This window comes from Gasterosteus aculeatus, chromosome 16 (assembly GCF_964276395.1).
Source record: "Gasterosteus aculeatus chromosome 16, fGasAcu3.hap1.1, whole genome shotgun sequence".
In the NCBI taxonomy this organism is placed as follows: domain Eukaryota; kingdom Metazoa; phylum Chordata; class Actinopteri; order Perciformes; family Gasterosteidae; genus Gasterosteus; species Gasterosteus aculeatus.
In genome coordinates this window covers 6,911,834-6,928,727 of record NC_135704.1, presented here as the reverse complement: position 1 = coordinate 6,928,727, position 16,894 = coordinate 6,911,834, and the positions used below count along the sequence as shown (strand labels likewise).

Below are 16,894 nucleotides of genomic sequence, written 5' to 3'. Positions count from 1 at the left end.
ACAACTTGACGGGCCTGTGTGAGAGGCACGTAGCAGCTCCCTGCAGTGACACAACGTCCACATATGATATGAGCACACAGGGAAATCTATCTTCCTCTATTGTGTAGGATCTCTTATACCGTCTAAAATGATGAGCACTTCTAGAGAAGCAGTTTTATCAAGAAACAAAACATGCAGGATCAGGATTTGCTTTCAACACCCCGTGTTCAGCCTTTAACCGTTATGTCAAAGGTGACATAACAATATTTAACCGGCACCACTACTGACGGAAAGTTGGGTGTCACCCGCACTTAACATACTTTATTCTGTACATTGTGGCTCCTTTATGATAGACAACGGTTTTCCTTTTACATTTGGGTCAAGCAGTGTTTCTACTCTTTATGCTAAGCTCAGTTTACAGGTTAGAATGAAGGTTTTAGAGGGAGTGAGTTGGTGTCAGTATGTGCTGAACTGAAAAAGACTGCAAAGTTTTAAAAAAATAAAGATATTTTGGCCTTTAAAGTGAACTTACCGGACCTTTGTGTGAACACTCCTCACCTCTGCTTGGAGCTCATAACTCAAGGCTACATTCATGGACACCAGCAAGTGTTTGTTTGAATATAAACTACAGTATGTGCATTTCTATACAGGGAAGCCTAAGGCTCAATGTTGTGCCTTGCTCAAGGGCAAATGCATAGTTGGTGGACAAAGACTCCGGTCAGAGTTCAAAGACGTAAACTACATCCCTTTTTTGTTCCAGCCAAAGTAAATTCAGCACAAGTAATCAGAGGTCAATGAACGTGTTTTTGTTCTGCTTTACAATCCCAGTTCACACACGTGACAGAGAAGCAGCTTAGGATCCAATAAGGATGGGTAGGATGACCCTGTTTAACCTCCGAAGCTCATAACAGATCATGAGAAGGCACAAAAGACTATTCCTCTCTAGGGGGAGGCCCCCGAGCCGGACCACAGCAGAGGAAGGAACCGGAAAATGCTGACATGAAAAATGTGTCGTCTTATGAAACACGGACCTCTTCCTCAGGACTTCTGGCCTCTCACCAGACTTTACTGCAGCAATAATGTGACTTTTAAAAAGGTCACAAGATTTAAGACCTCAACCAGTATTGTGAAATAAATAAGGAAAAGTACAAGGAAACATCAAGGCAAGTTTTAGGAAAGGCTGGTTTATTCAATTTATAAAAGGAAAATTAAATGTGTGTATGCATACAGTGCCTATTGAAGACTTCCCCCCCCTCACCCTTTCACTCTTTCTGGTTCAAACATTGAATGCTAGTGGATCTGGTCTTCTCTTTTGTACATGGTTTCTTTTATGTGTGTAACAGGTGTTTCATGTGCATGAAAAAAAAAGTAGAAAGTAACCACCGTCTACACAGTCGTATGAAGTGAAACGTTGAATAGAAGCATCAAAATAAAGCCCCTTGATATAATATATTGTCAAACGGCACTTCTTGAGGAAAACGGATTGCCAGCCAGAGAATGTTCTTCCTCGGAGTTCAACAAAAAGTTTAATATGGCATGAACACTGTACTAAAACATGAGGTCCTCACATAATTAAAACCACGCGAGGCTTAAATGAAAATGTCTTTTGAACGTATTCCAGCAACTGGGGAGGAAAATGAAATATGCAAGTCACAGGCAGCCATTTAACTGAAGGGCCTAACGCGGTGAAGCGATCTATACAGCTGGCGTCCTAAAGGGAGTCAGGTTCACAAAAGAGTCCAAACTGCTGATGAATGCAGAAGTCTGACAGCTCGTGTATCGTGGAGGTCTGTGAAGTGTCATGTTGGTGTTTGCCCCCCACAACGGCAGCTAGATACACAGAAAACCTGCAGTCTGAAAGACAAATTTGCTGAATGGGGAAAAATATTTATTTTCACATGAAATGTTATTACATAAAAAAATTTTTAAAAAAAATGTCCTGGAGAGGCGTCATCAACTAACTGACATCAATGTAGTCTCAAGTATGTGGAGAGACCTGCCAGTTTACACCAGATCGCCGTCCAACCTTCTCCGCTCAGAAAGCGGGGAGAGGTTTTAGTTGTTTGAATGAGAAACCCGATATAAAACGTCCACTCATGACTAATTGCTGCCAGAAGAAGCACTCAAATATTTTCTGTGGTGCAATTGCCAAAAGATTTGTTTAAATGTTGACATTGTTTTGTTCTTTGCAAGAAATCCACTCTGATGATTTGTGTGAAAATCAAACTACTAAGAAACAAACTAAAAAAAAACCATTAAGGTGGTAAAAACTTTTAGGCCCTGTATCTGTGTGAATGTCTTCTTACGCGCTCATGTTCAAGAGCGCAGGAGGCCTGTGAGCCAGCTGTGGTCAAGTTTCTTCACCCGCCTCAGTTCTCTCAGCTGGGCTTTGGTGAGAGGGGGGGCTGCTGGCTCGGCCGACCGACGAGCAAGTGACCCGCGCTCCGGTCTTGAGGCGCTGGATTCCATGTCTCCCTCTGAATCCTCTTCCTCTTTTTCACTCTTCATTTCCTCTTCTGCGGGTTTACTTTCCTCGCTGAGGCCGTGAGAACACACACACACACACACACACACACACACACACAAAAAGAGTTAACGTTTGTGATATTGCAGACAAGAGCCCACATTCCCCCCGTGTGCACAGGTTTAACCCGGGGCTTAAGTTGCTGAGTCATGCACAGCCTGAACTCCGTCTGCAATTGTCAACTCATGCTGACACTACCAGGGCCACCGCAACGAAATTAGAGACGCCAACAATGCGCCCTCACATCGCCCCACCCCCCCAGTTTTCGTAGAACTAGTTTAAGTAGAATGTGGAATTCGGAGCGGCTCGGCAGACTACTGACCTGGCGTCGCCGACAGAGACGAGCAGAGACTTTACAAACATCGAACAGAGGAAAGAAGTTGAGGGCAGAACGTGCGCGGGGGTCCGCAGGAGCTGTCGAGAAAAACAAAAGCACATTTTAACGGACAACAGATTGACAAAAAGACAAAACTCAAGATATGTGAAACTCTTAGTTGTGTCACAAATCAGGAACTCAACTACGGACCTCTTTGACGGCCCCGGAGCCCTGAGGCAGAGGAGGCAGAGGAGGCCTCCCGGCCGACTCGCCGCTCGCAGCGGCTCCGCTTTCTCCTTTCCGGTGTTTCCCCAGCAACAGGTAGAAGGGTGTCATGGCAACACTGTCATCGATTAGAAGCTTGAGGGGAAGTCACAATGTTAGGACATTTCTCACATTAAAAAAGTCAACAGTTTTCAAGAGGTCAAGCTGAGCCAAACACAAAGGGGCTGCATTTGGATACTTTATAAGAGCAACTAAAGGCGAAGTGGATCCACAGATGGCTTTAGCCGTTTTAGTAACTTTAGCGAAGTAACCCACAAGCGCTTTTCATAGTGAGTCATGTTGCTCCAAACATGTTTCGGGATGCGACATCCTGAGCGCTTGAGTGGCAGGCCGAAAACGGGCCAAACCTCCGTTACAGAGAGGGCGATCCAATCGGGATTTTTGGGTCCAATTACTGGAAACAATATCGGACGGTACCGATCACATGTTCCGTTTGATGCCTTATTTATGTTGCAGAGCTTTATTATTATTCATTTCTTGAAAGTGCAGAGAAAAATGCCTTTAGTGTGTCTTTTGTTGTCTGAAAAAGCTCGATTTTATTATTATTTACATACGCTCCTCTTTCTCAAACCCACCTCCTCCTACTTGCGTCCCACTGACTTCACTTCTATCGCCCTCATTTTGCTTTCACCCCGGTCGTCCCCTAACCAAATACTTACCCTAGTAACCTCTGCCCGTCGGACCACCTGCCCTCTTGACCCCATTCATCACATCTACTACAATCTATCACACCTGACCTTCTTCCTTTCCTCACCAGTCTCCTCAATTTCCCAATTCTCTGAAGGAGGCCAGAGTTGGTTAAAACTACCCTCAATCCTTCTGAGGAAATCTACAGACCGCTCTCTCTTCTTCCCTTTTTGTCCAAAACTCTTGAACGTGCTATTTTTAACCAACTCTCCTCTTATCTCCACCATAACCTCCTCCTTGACCCCCACCAGTCAGGCTTCAAGGCCGCTCCAGAGACTGCTCTCCTTGCTGTCTCAGAGCAACTCCACACTGCTAGAGCCGCCTCTCTCTCCCTCCTTAATCTGCTGAAATTCTCCCACACTCCTCCGCTCTCTTCACTGGCTACCGGTGGCTGCCCGCATCCAGTTCAAGACATTGGTGCTCACGTACCATGCTGTGAATGGATCGGGTCCAGCTTACATCCAGGACATGGTCAAACCCTACATCCCAACCCGCACTCTCCGCTCTGCATCTGCAAAACTGCTTGTCCCTCCTCACTGAGAGCAAAACACTCGACTAGATCACGACTCTCTGCTGTCCTTGCTCCGAAATGGTGGAACGAGCTCTCTGACGACACCAGGACCGCAGAGAGCCTTCACATCTTCTGCCGCAAACTAAAGACACACCTCTTCAGACTCTACCTCGACTAAAAGACTAATTGTAGCACTTAAACTGTACTTATGCCATTTATCTATGGCAAATTGGCTTATTTGATAAAATTACTCTTTTTTTCTTGCCCTTCTGAGTTTGTACCCTATGGTTGAATGCACTTATTGTAAGTCACTTTGGATAAAAGCGTCAGCTAAATGACATGTAATATGGAAACACTGGATATTTAGAAAGAATCAGGCGATGGGAGCACCTGTACTGCTCTGCTGTGGTCAGTGCGCTGTACCTGTTTGCTGGACGCCATCAGTTTCTCCTCCTCCGCCTTAGTGGTGAATGTCATGAGGTCCTGTAGAGAAGCGAGCACATCAGCAAACACTATAAATACAATAATAGCCACAATAGTCAGAGCACATGAGACACAACAAAAGCCTAAAGATATTGTGTCCAGTAAGTTTAACCCAACCAAATTGATCATTATCCAAATCACTAGCGTATTCATCAGTAAAACAAGAGCTTGTCTGTTGCTTGAGGAGAATATAGCACATGTTCCAATGTCAAATAAACAGACCATGTATTTAAAATCATCTCCTTTGCGTACCATGCACTGAGTGAGGAAGTACAGCTGTGAGTGGTTGAGCCACTGGCTGCTCTCCTCACAGCTCTCCAGCATCTCCTCCCTCGGGGCGAAGACGGCGTGCGTGACCTTCCCCGAGCACACGGCCTTGAGGGAAAACACGGGCCGAGGCTCGCTGGGCTTAAACACAAACACTGAGAATACAAAAAGAAAAAAAAAACCCATCTCAGTAATTCATGTATATTCGGCCCCAATAGAAATCAGATAAACAGGCATGATCTTTGTGTGTGAAATGTTAAAACGCCCAGTTTAAAGCCTACAGTCAGTGGATCCAGCGTGGCAGCAGAAGGCTGCGATGTTCTCAGTGAGGGGGTCACCCAGCAGCAAGCTGATGTCCATTGAGGTGCTCCACTCCACTGCAGGAGGGGACGGCACACAGGAAGAGGAGGTAGAATTAGACGTGTACAAAACAAACAGTGTACAAAGTCATTCAGCAGCTAGTTTTTTTCCCCACATACACGAGCAGGTGAGGAGGTTCCAGCAGCAGAGCAGGTGGTCGTCGGTGGTTCCCAGCAGGTACTTGGAACAGCTTAGTCGCCCAAAGCAAAGATTCCTGGTGGAGGATGAATAAAAGGATATTCTAAATAAGAATCCCAAGGACAAACCCGGACCAGCCAGCGTCTCAAAACTACACATATTTCAGGGGATTAGCGCCGAGGTTTCTGCTTTGGTCTGAACACCCACCAAGAACTGGACACACAGAAAGTGTGTGACTGGCAGAGAAGTCATGACTTTACAGTGCTGCCCTGGAAACATTGAGTTTGTTAAAACATCCACACCTTCTTGATAACCTCAACACTTTTTGGGGGTGGATTGTGTTTTGGCATAGAGAAAAGGCAAGTTATGGGGGAAAAAAAAAAAGGCAAATTCCAGAGTGGGCGAGATTGGAGGTCAAAGTAAACGCTACACACCCTCAGGTGGTAGTTAGGAACTCTAAAGCGGAATCAGTCAGCTGTTTTCACAGCTGACTGATTCACATTTTTTATAAGTCTCATTACACTCAAATTCCCCCATTCAGCTCCCAAAATGTCCAAGGAAACAAGTCTGCCCTTTTCAATGATCGCGTTAATCCGTAACACATCTTTAGTTGGGACGACTGTATATTCCTGTAAAAGAACACGGAACCATGAAGTGATAACTAACCGTTTCTAGTGCGGTTCATTGTTTTAAAAATGAGATCGAAGACAGTTTGTGTTGAGCGTATGCTTAAGGCTGACTCAGATGGAATATTTAAAGAACAACAATGGAAGTAGTTGTGTCCTCAGTGACCCGAGGGCCCCTTCTTGAGGGGGGAGGGGTGGCCAACATTTCTCAGACTCCAGCAACGTTTCCTAAGTGCAGCCGGCGTTTCCCTGATAGGCAGCGCTTATTTGTTTCAGGCGGTAAATCCTCGGCTCTGCTTTCAGAAGCAAGGCTCTGGACTTCTGCCAGTGTGGTTAAAGAGATCGTTTAAGTGCTCAAGAACGTCCAGCGCAGAGGAGCCTGTACAGTGTCACTTGTTTGTTGAGGGAGGGGCTCCAATAACACCCAAAAAGTGGGCCAGAGTGTTTGAAAAGATTTAGCAAGAAAGTCGGAACGTTGGCAAAACTGGTGATGCAGTGAAAGGATGAAAAGTTATAGAGGGTAAAAGACGCCGATTGGTCAAGGCTCAGCACGACACATTTTCTCCTTGTCGCACTCCAAATCTCAGAAACGCTGGCTGGTTGCCCCCCACCCCAGATAAAAAAAACATTCGGATTTACACAATTCACGTGGATGACATGTTTTGATTTCAAACTATCATAACAATTTTTTTTTAAAAAGGGATATAATCTGAGTTGAGGTTACACAGCCCACCCCTCCTCACTTCATCCACCTGTACTGCAGATGAAGATAAACCATTTAGTCAAACCAACACCTCCACCTCTCTCAACACTGCGAGTTTACACACCAGGGTGGAGCGGGTCCTTACTACTACAAACACGGCGAAGGTGCCGAGCGCTCACCTGATGGCTTTGGGCGGCTGGGACAGAGTAGCCAGGAGCTCCCAGGAAGCCGGGCTCCACACGGTCACCACCTCCTGGAAGCTGACGGCCAGCAGAGAGCCGTCGGCCGAGAAGCAGCAGCAGTAGGGCACCAGGCCGCGGTACGCTCCGACAAAGTCACACAAGCAGGAAGGGCCGTCGTCTGTTCAAGGTGGGGGGGGGGGGGGGGGGGGGGGGGGGGGCAGAGTGCAGAGAAACGAAAAGATGTTAACTCTGGATCTCAGCATCGTATACATGCCACAGAAAATAGTATCTATACATTGACCATACGAGAATTTAAGAAATGTAAATAAACAAGCAACAACCTGTATTTTGCGGGGATGTTTCCATGTTTTAGCGCTTTGGTGCATTTCTTCCAACATTGTGCTTTAAAGATATAGTAAAGAATCTCAAAAGGGCTTCAGTTATAGTTTAACTAAACAAGAACGACAACAGATCACTAGCGAGCTACGAGTGCCCTTAGGTGAGGGCCGAGTCATGAGCATTCTTCATAGAAGTCTAAAGCCTTCTACAGTTAAGAGCTGGGATCGGCCAATCTCTGCCTGTCGGTGGAATGCACCAAGAGGAGCCGAGCTGGACTGCTTACCCTCACCGGGGGCTAATCGGCGCAACTGCCAGGCTTTGAAGTGTCCGTCTTCGCTGGCGGAGATCAGCATGGTGGTCTGACTGGCGGCGGCCTGGCAGAAGCACATGGCCGTAATCCGGGACTCGTGTGGGTCCGCGACGGTCGTGTTCAGCACAAAACTGCAGGCGATACGGTCAACGTGTCACAGGGTCACAGGGTCCATTCCCCCCCCTCCAGCAGTGTTTAGAAACCAGTTTAACCTGAATTGTGCAGAGTTTCCACGCACGTACCTCTGGGTCTGCTCGTCAAAAGCCCACAGCTTCAAGTTGAGCTCCTGCTCAGCATCTTTCTGTTTTCGCTCTTCCACTGTTGCCATCCAGTTGCCAGAGGCATCGAAAGCCACCTTAACCACCTTAAACTGCTGCAGGCCCAACTGATGAATGTATTCCTGCTGCACGATGTCCAGCTGGAGAAAGAAAGCAGAAGACAGACTTTAGTTAAAATAGCAAGAGCTGTTTGTAATGAAAACACCTCGTCTGAAAGCACTCGTATCCATGCCAATGAAATTTAAATTTGCTGTAGCAGAACATTCTGTCCTTGAAAGCCGCAGACCTGGCGCACAAAGTCACTTGGTCGGGCTTATATGTCCGTTTATATAGCAGAATTCTTACGTTGTACAGCAGTTTGTCTCTCTTGAGGGAGTAAAACTGCAGGTGGCCTGGTTTCCCGTTCAGCACCAAGGCTTTGCTGCGTGGGTCCACCATCAAGTCCGTCTCGACACTTTCTCCTGCACCAAGAGGAAAACGACGTAAAAAAAAATCATTCTTATACAAGTAACCAAGCAGGTTCAGTAACTAAACTAAGGTTTGCCTCCAGCAAAAGACAAATGTACAAACTGTCTATGTGATGCAACTTTTACTCCTGCACCAATCCAGAATTATCTTTTGGACAATAATTCACTGAAATTGAGATATTTTATTTTTCTATGATGGGCAAGATCTTTCTTAGAAGCAGGATGGTTTCCAGGATTGACAAAGGTTGTTTATTAGACATGTGTATTATCAATGAACCCTTTTGTTGTACAGTGTGTACTCACCTGTGACCAAGCCCTGAAGGACAGCGGACACCTTAATGCCCTGGATGATGGTAATCTCTTAAAACAAGAGGAGACAGAAACCGGTTACCAAAGCCGTCCTTCCACACTGGATAGCAGAAGTAACCCCTTTTACATTTAATTTTTCAGAGTTGACTTTCTCCACCTAGAGACAACCAAGAACTCTTTGGAGCAAAATGTGTCAATGCTAATGTGTCCAGAGTTCATATCAGGACACTACCATTGCACAATAACGCACTAAATGCTGGATGGTGTTGAATGCAAAATGATATCCACCATTACTGTAATTTATCCACAGGTTATCCTCATTTTCAGATTCATCAGACTGTATAAAGAAGGTAACGGTCTTACTGTTGTCACTGTGTGAGGTGCAGGACAGAGCTCCGTCGGGTGAGACGGCGATGTGTGTGATGGCGGCACCCAAGCGAGGCAGGAAGTCCCGCTGGCTCACGTCGTTGTAACGCCACTGGACGAGCACCGACTCCACGCCGCCGCTCAACAGGTTGGTGCCTGGTAAAACAAAGCCAAAATAGATATAGGAAGCAGGACCAGGACAGACGTGCCTTTTTTTTTTTTAATAGAACAATTAAAACAAAATCCAAAGCAAATTTGGTCGTTGTAGCTAAAACAGCGGGATTAAAAATAATAATGTGTGTACCTTCTGGTGTGAAGCACATTGAGCTGACAGCATTGCTGTGCCAGTGCAAGGTGGAGTACGTGTACTCCTTCTGGTGGTTGAAGTTTCTCCTGAAAGGATACAAAGTAATGTGAGACGTTAGAATTAACGTCCACTGCTTTGAAAGCCAGTCATGTTGCAGCTTCCATCCACGTCGGTCCAAAACGTCAGTACTTCATATTTCCTAGAAGACATTTAGCTTGAAATTTTAAAGATCAGCATGCAAGAGTTAGTGACCTAACCAGTTCTGTAAGTTCAGGTTTCAAGTAAAGGTTTGGGCCAAATCTTAGAAAAAAAATATCCTGTCATGTTTTACTTTACGAGAAACAATATCGCAAAAGGCCAGAAACCAAGATGGTGACGACCAAATGATGAACTCAAAAGGCTGCAAAGCCCTCGTCAAAACTAACGGGTGACATTATGGTGTTTACATCCACTTCCTATATGCAGCTTATGCCACATTCATACACAAGATCAACACCAACCTGCATAGGCATTAAAAAGGTTTTCAAAAATAATAAGAATGCCCCCAATCACACTACTTGAAGCCCTAATTCTGGAGTGAAGCAGCTCCAAGGCCGTCATCACCACACTCACCACAAGCGAATCTTGCCATCTTCATGGCCGGTGGCGATGCAGTCATCTTTTGGGTGAGCGGCAACACACATGAACGTGTTCTTGCCCCCCGTCTTGGTGTCTTTTTTGAGGAAAAACCTATGCACAACCACGCAAGGACAGGCCCAAAGAGTTATTAACATTCTCATGGCTTTGTAAGCAGATGTGGGTTTGTAATCATTATTGGCATGAAGATTCATACGCATAACAACGTCATAATATGACAACTTCACTTCTGAACTCCATCGTTTTGTGTCCAAATAGAAAAACACATCTTCGTTGTGGATGGTTTGTGGTTTTACTGGACAATTTGATGTGATCATCTCAAATTAATTTTCCATCATCTACAAAAAACGTCCGCACCTTGTAACCAAAGCATCTCGCATCGCGTCTCACCTGTACGTCTTCTGCTTCTTGAAGAAAAAGACCTCCAGATGCAAACCATTAGCTGAAGCAATATATTCCCCCTGTGAGAAAGGCAACTTCTGGTTATTAACTCATCAATGCAGGAAGGATCTGTATTTTAAAACCTATTATTACGTAAACGCTGGTGACAATTTGAGGCGGGGTGTTCCTAATAGAGGTGATTTATATCCAACCAAATAATAAATAATGATTCAGAATAATAACTCCTGTTATTAAAGCCATCTGGTTTGTCAACGAGTGGGAAATATCATTGTGTGTATGCAACTATTCCACAGCGCGTGTTGGTGGTGTACGTACCCCTCTGCCGAAGACAATGGCCCCCGGGTTGGAACTGACGTCACTGATCACAGCAGAAAGCTCCGGGGCCTTTACCAGCTGATCTCCGCTCTGCGGAAGATGCACCGCGACCAGCTGGAACGACTCTGCACAAACACACACGCACAAACACACACACATACAGTCGAACATCAGCCAACTACACATTCCTAATCAGTGTACTTTTACAAATTCTTTAAGACCTATTTAAAAAAAAAAAAAAAAAGTTATATAGACAGCTAGCCTGGTTCTGCAGTTGGGTATTACTTCAGCATCAGGTTCTCTTGTTATTTTTAAGAACTTATAAAACAATTCTGTGAATTTTTTTCAGATGGAGCATCACACACAGACAATGACCACAAATGAAGAAAAGGGTCAAACCTACCAGATTTCTTGTCACTTATTGTGGAAGTAACAGTAAAGACGACCCCTTTGTGGAATGCAGAGGTGTGGATGGAGTAAATCGAGTATCCAATATCGTATGTCTGAAAAAGATGGTGCAGCTGTCACACAAGACTGTCGGGACCTTAGAAAAAACAACAACACGGGCACCTCGCTGTCTCTGCTGTGGAATAAACCTTCAGCGTGTAGATACTATCAGTGCATATAGTCCAAAACAAAAAAATAAAAACATACAGCGAGCTATATAATGAATTAAATATGGTTGAGAGACACTGACTGTAAAGACTGGAGCAAAATAAAAATAAAACAATACAAGAATGAAGGTGTACCTTGATAAGGATGCCATCTGTGAAGTCCCAAAGCCGGATGGTGCCATCTAGTGAGCAGGAGTAGGCCTGCAACCAAACAAATCTATCGTCACCACAGAAGTGAAATGTAATTGAGTAAAGTATTAAACAACAATATTGCTTTATAATGCATGCACAAAAAATAGGAAAGTAAGAAGTAAACTCTTCTACATTGTCAAGTAGCAACAAGACGTGCAACCCAGAGGCTCTCAAAGTCAACACACACACACACACACACACACACACACACACACACACGAAATGATGTTTAGGTTTTGGGATACCACTCAGATAAAGTTAACTTTCTAAAGAAGTCAGCTCTAGGAAGTTGTGATACGTATTTTGATGCATTGTCTAAAAACAATTTGTAAACCTATGGATTAATGAGAAAAAATATACATGGAAACAGCCGCTAAAAAAATATTTGTATTGATATCACTAAGCCGTCTAGGAACTGATTGTGAGAAGCACAAGTATACTAGGCCCTAATAAATGAAAACATTAAAACATATATTGAGCATGCACTCATTATGATGTTCAGTCATCGAATGAATTGCTTTAGTGGTTAAACGTGAGCCGCTTTCAGCACCACTCGTGAGTCCTCATTACATGCAAGGGGGAACAGGGCTTTTCTTTGGCTAAGTGGGGGCCACGCTGCGTGGGGAGAGGACTTTACCTGCAGGTGGTTGGAGGGTTTGACCACCACACCGGTCACCAGGTCGGTGTGTCCCCGCAGCTCGTGCACACACTCCTCCGTGGAGGTGCTGAACACTTTCACGCTGTGTCCCGAGGCGCACAGCAGCAACCTGCAGCAACACGCACACGCCTCCGCTTTTACACGTCTTTAAAGTTCACAGGCGAAACGACCATAATGGCTTTACTTATATTTGTGCTTATATGCTAATGCTAGGTGCTAGCGCCGGCTCGAGCTCCGCGGCTAAAACAAACTTGTAGAAACGCCGGATTGTTTCCCCCCGAACAGTAAACATCGTCGGACGGAAACCACTCGCTTACCTCGAATCGTTGGTTATGACAGGCTGCCTGAAGTTTATTTTACTGCCACCTCGGCGAACCACGCGGATATCCCCGTGTTCAACCATGTTTTCACTAGATTCAACTTTAACCTCTGACCGCCGCCTCGTCTTGTTTGTGATCGTTCACCGGTTCTCTGCTTGAAGGTGGTTTGCTGCCCCCTGTCGGACTGGAGTTTGATGTTACTCTGCAGGTGCGATACGCTGTTTCAGCTGGCTGAGAATGACAGAGAATGTGGACTTAACACATTAGAGACTTTTTTTTATTCAATCTTCAAAGCGGAGGGGGTTCCTCGGCAGTTAATCACGTGTCTTTGGACTGGAAGCCGGAGGACCAGGAGAGAACCCACGCAGACCCGGGGGGAACATGCAGACTCCACACACAGAGGCCACTATAAAATAATACTATTATGTTTTTATTTTTTTTATTTGACCTACTGCTGCTGTAAGCTGCACAAGATAAATACATTCATACAAAGCATTACAGTGGTACTATGGAGGATAACAACAGTGCTTCCTGGGGTTCTGTAATACACACTCTTATCCTTACCATATAAACTACATTTGAAGCGTTTGGAATTACAAATTTAATTACTTAAGAGCAGCAAATATAATTAAATTGCAGTGCACTGCAGTAATTGCTCCTTCACAACAGATAACATTCACATAAAGCAATTATAGTTGAACCTTTTCTACATGGCTCTCCAAATAAAGTCTTGGATAGATAACGTTAATAAACTTGAAAGTGTTTTAAAGAAAGAATACACTTAGTCCAGTTAATGAACAATGAACATTTCACAGATCAATACGGGAGGTCTGTTTAATACTCTTCTCCCTCTTCCTCATCATCTCCCACACTATCAGCTCCAACCTCCTCATAATCCTTCTCCAGAGCTGCCATGTCCTCTCTGGCCTCAGAGAACTCTCCCTCCTCCATCCCCTCTCCCACATACCAGTGGACAAAGGCCCGCTTGGAGTACATCAGGTCAAACTTGTGGTCAAGCCGAGCCCAGGCCTCTGCAATAGCAGTGGTGTTGCTCAGCATGCACACGGCCCTCTGGACCTTGGCCAGATCTCCACCAGGAACTACGGTGGGCGGCTGGTAGTTGATGCCAACCTTGAACCCAGTGGGGCACCAGTCCACAAACTGGATGGCGCGCTTGGTTTTGATGGTGGCAATGGCCGCATTCACATCTTTGGGCACTACGTCACCACGGTACAAAAGGCAGCAAGCCATGTATTTGCCGTGGCGAGGGTCGCATTTTACCATCTGGTTGGCTGGTTCAAAGCAGGAGCTGGTGATTTGTGCCACGGTTAGCTGCTCGTGGTAAGCCTTCTCGGCTGAGATGACGGGGGCATAGGTGGCCAGGGGGAAGTGGATACGGGGATATGGCACCAGGTTGGTCTGGAACTCTGTCAGATCAACATTCAGGGCGCCATCAAAACGAAGGGAAGCAGTGACGGAGGACACAACCTGACTGATCAACCTGTTCAGGTTGGTGTAAGAGGGACGCTCAATATCGAGGTTCCTACGACAGATATCAAAGAGGGCCTCGTTATCTAACATAAACGCACAGTCTGAGTGGTCCAGGGTGGTGTGGGTGGTCAGGATGGAGTTGTAGGGCTCCACCACAGCGGTGGACACCTGGGGGGCTGGGTAGATGGAGAACTCCAGCTTGGACTTCTTGCCAAATTCGACAGAGAGACGCTCCATCAGCAGAGAGGTGAAGCCGGAGCCGGTGCCGCCTCCAAAGCTGTGGAACACCAGGAAGCCCTGAAGGCCGGTGCACTGGTCAGACTGTGGGAGAGGGGGATCACATATGAGACCGTCTTTTCATAAGAATTTGACAATTGATCCTCGGGTATTATGTTAATCACCAGTTTGCGAATCCTGTCCAGCACCAGGTCGATGATCTCTTTGCCGATGGTATAGTGTCCACGGGCGTAATTGTTAGCAGCATCCTCCTTACCAGTGATCAGCTGCTCAGGGTGGAACAGCTTGTGATAAGTCCCACTGCGCACCTCATCTGGAGAGACAAATATTTTCGTTTCTTAACTTTCCTAAATAGCTACTATCAACATTTCAATTTTCCTTAATTATTGCTCAGCCTGAAGGGATTACACTGACCGATGACGGTGGGCTCCAGGTCCACAAAAAGCGCTCTCGGGACGTGCTTTCCGGCTCCGGTCTCACTGAAGAAAGTGTTGAAGGAGTCGTCTCCTCCTCCGGTGTTCTTCTGGTCGGACATCTGTCCGTCCGGCTGGATGCCGTGCTCCAGGCAGTACAGCTCCCAGCAGGCGTTGCCAATCTGGACACCGGCTTGACCAACATGGATGGAGATGCACTCGCGCTGTGGAAAGCGGAAAAAATTGTTGGGGATTTTAATAAAGCAACGAACTTAACTACAATCGGTTCTACATAAGTTACGTAACGTTACCTTTTTGTTTAACCAATTAACCGTTGGTGGTTAAGCTAACGTTACCAGGCGATGACATACTTCTATCGCATTGAATTTGGTTAAAAAAAAGATTATATAACTAATACTAGCACCACCATGTTTTCCTGAATCTGAACAAAATATATATTAAATAGTCCAGTCCAACCCCCGCCCCCTCACAAAGTTTGGAATTTAAAAATATAACGTGATCTAACAATTTCGCCTAAAAGCCAACCACATAACAGTTACAACCACATAACAGACTTTCATGACCAAAGTCACGAAGCCATGAATAAAATAAATTCTAATAAACGTTAAGCAAGAAAGAACATATCCCCGTCATTATTCTGTGGTGATCCTTAAGCGTCTGTAAGCTCCTGCGATCGCAGTTTCATTAAACACTTGAGCCGGAAAAATGGCGGTAAAAACGGAGGCTTTGTCTAGGGCGAGAAGACGTTGACCCGAACTTACTGAAGCTGAACAGCCATGAAAGCCAGAAATGGACACAATTTTAATATGTGTTGGGCTCTTTCACATTAGCCGTTACCCGATACTACTCACATTACAGTTAACGGGCCTATTTAAAACACATTTGGTCAACGGTTCTAGTTAAGTTACGCGACGTTACCTTTTGTTTAACCGATTAACCGTTGGTGACCGTTGATAACGGTGGCTAAGCTAACGTTACCAGGCGATGACATACTTCATACACGGATCCACGAGCAAAAGAACATAACTAATACTTGCATACTCACCATGTTTTCCTGAATCTGAACAAAACAGTTATTAAATATGTTTGGATGTTTGGAAGCGAACAAGGCGATATTGCACGTAGCAGTGAGTGTGAAGTGAGTTCAGAGTGAAGCCGAATAGACGTTGGTCTTCTCCAGCCGCGATATTTATGCTCTTTCGCCCGGTGTAAAAGCACCGATGAATTCAATTGGTCGAAAGTCACGTGATCCCCTCTCCTATTGGTTGTGTTAATGTTATATAACGCAGTAGCTACGCCGTTCAGCGGACACGAACGTAGAATACCAACGCCCATTTCGCTTTTTTTGCCAAGTAACTTTATTGTCTCGTTCATTTCAGTCAAAGTAGTGATTTCTATAAAAATTTAAAAATCCATTACATTTTAGCAAAACTGTGGAGAAATGGCCCGCAGTAAGCGTGTCTCTCAAGCAGTTTGGCCAATAGAGGATTTAATGTGTAAATGTGTGATATACAAGTTAGCCAGTTAGCGTCCTCAAATTTCCACACAGATTTATTTCACAGACAGTTATTTGACCACGAACTTGGGCATGTTCTTTAGAGCTAGACAATGGCGAGTATGAGCATAGCGCCATTCGCCATTCTTCCAAAAACCAACCCTAATCCTGTAAGGGAAATCTCTCCTCCAAGAGCCATTTGAAACAGTCAGCATGAGTTAGCTAGCTAGCACACCCTGCATTCCTCTGCCACTGGGGGCCTCTGCAGCGTTTCCATCTACTCTCCGGCCTAGGATCCATATGTGCTCTGCTCACCCAATCCACAGAGTAAATGGTGCAGTAGCAGCTAAAGCCGAACCAGCTCTGTATAGCTGCAGGAACAGAGAAAAGCGCAATGCAAGCAGAGTTGTCCAAAACAGGTATGGAGGTCACTGAGAAATTGTGGAAGGACGGACTCTTTAATAAAAATTAAATAGTTATTATTCATATTGTTTACTGAGGGTCAATCAAGTCACTGTTGTCCTTTTGACATTGACTTCCACACCATCCAATGCAAGCTTTAAGACATTTCTGCATCGGGTTCACTCTGCTGAGCCAGACGTCTTCTAAGTAATACAAGCAGAAAACATACTGAGCTAATCAGGTGTGTACGGTGTAACCCTT

The 16,894-nt window shown here is 45.3% G+C and overlaps 2 protein-coding genes across 2 annotated transcripts; both read right to left on the bottom strand.

Moving 5' to 3' along the window:
- Positions 1 to 1,147: 1,147 nt before the first annotated feature.
- wdr75 (WD repeat domain 75) lies at positions 1,148 to 12,865 on the bottom strand. The gene is made up of 21 exons (XM_040201870.2): positions 12,572 to 12,865; positions 12,234 to 12,363; positions 11,540 to 11,605; positions 11,194 to 11,293; positions 10,791 to 10,915; positions 10,464 to 10,534; positions 10,050 to 10,166; positions 9,435 to 9,523; positions 9,128 to 9,286; positions 8,759 to 8,815; positions 8,334 to 8,449; positions 7,953 to 8,128; positions 7,684 to 7,841; positions 7,059 to 7,239; positions 5,532 to 5,626; positions 5,334 to 5,429; positions 5,038 to 5,207; positions 4,726 to 4,785; positions 3,030 to 3,179; positions 2,826 to 2,917; positions 1,148 to 2,515 (listed from the first exon to the last, which is right to left on the bottom strand). The coding sequence occupies exons 1-21, from the start codon at positions 12,655 to 12,657 to the stop codon at positions 2,296 to 2,298; spliced, it is 2,514 nt and encodes an 837-aa protein (XP_040057804.2). The 5' UTR covers positions 12,658 to 12,865; the 3' UTR covers positions 1,148 to 2,295.
- A 131-nt stretch (positions 12,866 to 12,996) lies between these two features.
- LOC120834101 (tubulin alpha-1B chain) lies at positions 12,997 to 16,074 on the bottom strand. The gene is made up of 4 exons (XM_040201894.2): positions 15,782 to 16,074; positions 14,717 to 14,939; positions 14,467 to 14,615; positions 12,997 to 14,386 (listed from the first exon to the last, which is right to left on the bottom strand). The coding sequence occupies exons 1-4, from the start codon at positions 15,782 to 15,784 to the stop codon at positions 13,409 to 13,411; spliced, it is 1,353 nt and encodes a 450-aa protein (XP_040057828.1). The 5' UTR covers positions 15,785 to 16,074; the 3' UTR covers positions 12,997 to 13,408.
- Positions 16,075 to 16,894: the final 820 nt, after the last annotated feature.

Coding starts and splice junctions, on each gene's coding strand:
- wdr75 (XM_040201870.2), bottom strand. CDS start 12,657: ATGGTTGAACACGGGGATATCCGCGTGGTTCGCCGAGGTGGCAGTAAA. Junction 5,208..5,333: donor CCACGCTGGATCCACTGACT/GTAGGCTTTAAA, acceptor TTGTATTCTCAG/TGTTTGTGTTTAAGCCCAGC. Junction 4,786..5,037: donor ACTTCCTCACTCAGTGCATG/GTACGCAAAGGA, acceptor GCTTCTCTACAG/GACCTCATGACATTCACCAC.
- LOC120834101 (XM_040201894.2), bottom strand. Junction 14,616..14,716: donor CCTGGAGCCCACCGTCATCG/GTCAGTGTAATC, acceptor TTGTCTCTCCAG/ATGAGGTGCGCAGTGGGACT. Junction 14,387..14,466: donor TGGACAGGATTCGCAAACTG/GTGATTAACATA, acceptor CCTCTCCCACAG/TCTGACCAGTGCACCGGCCT.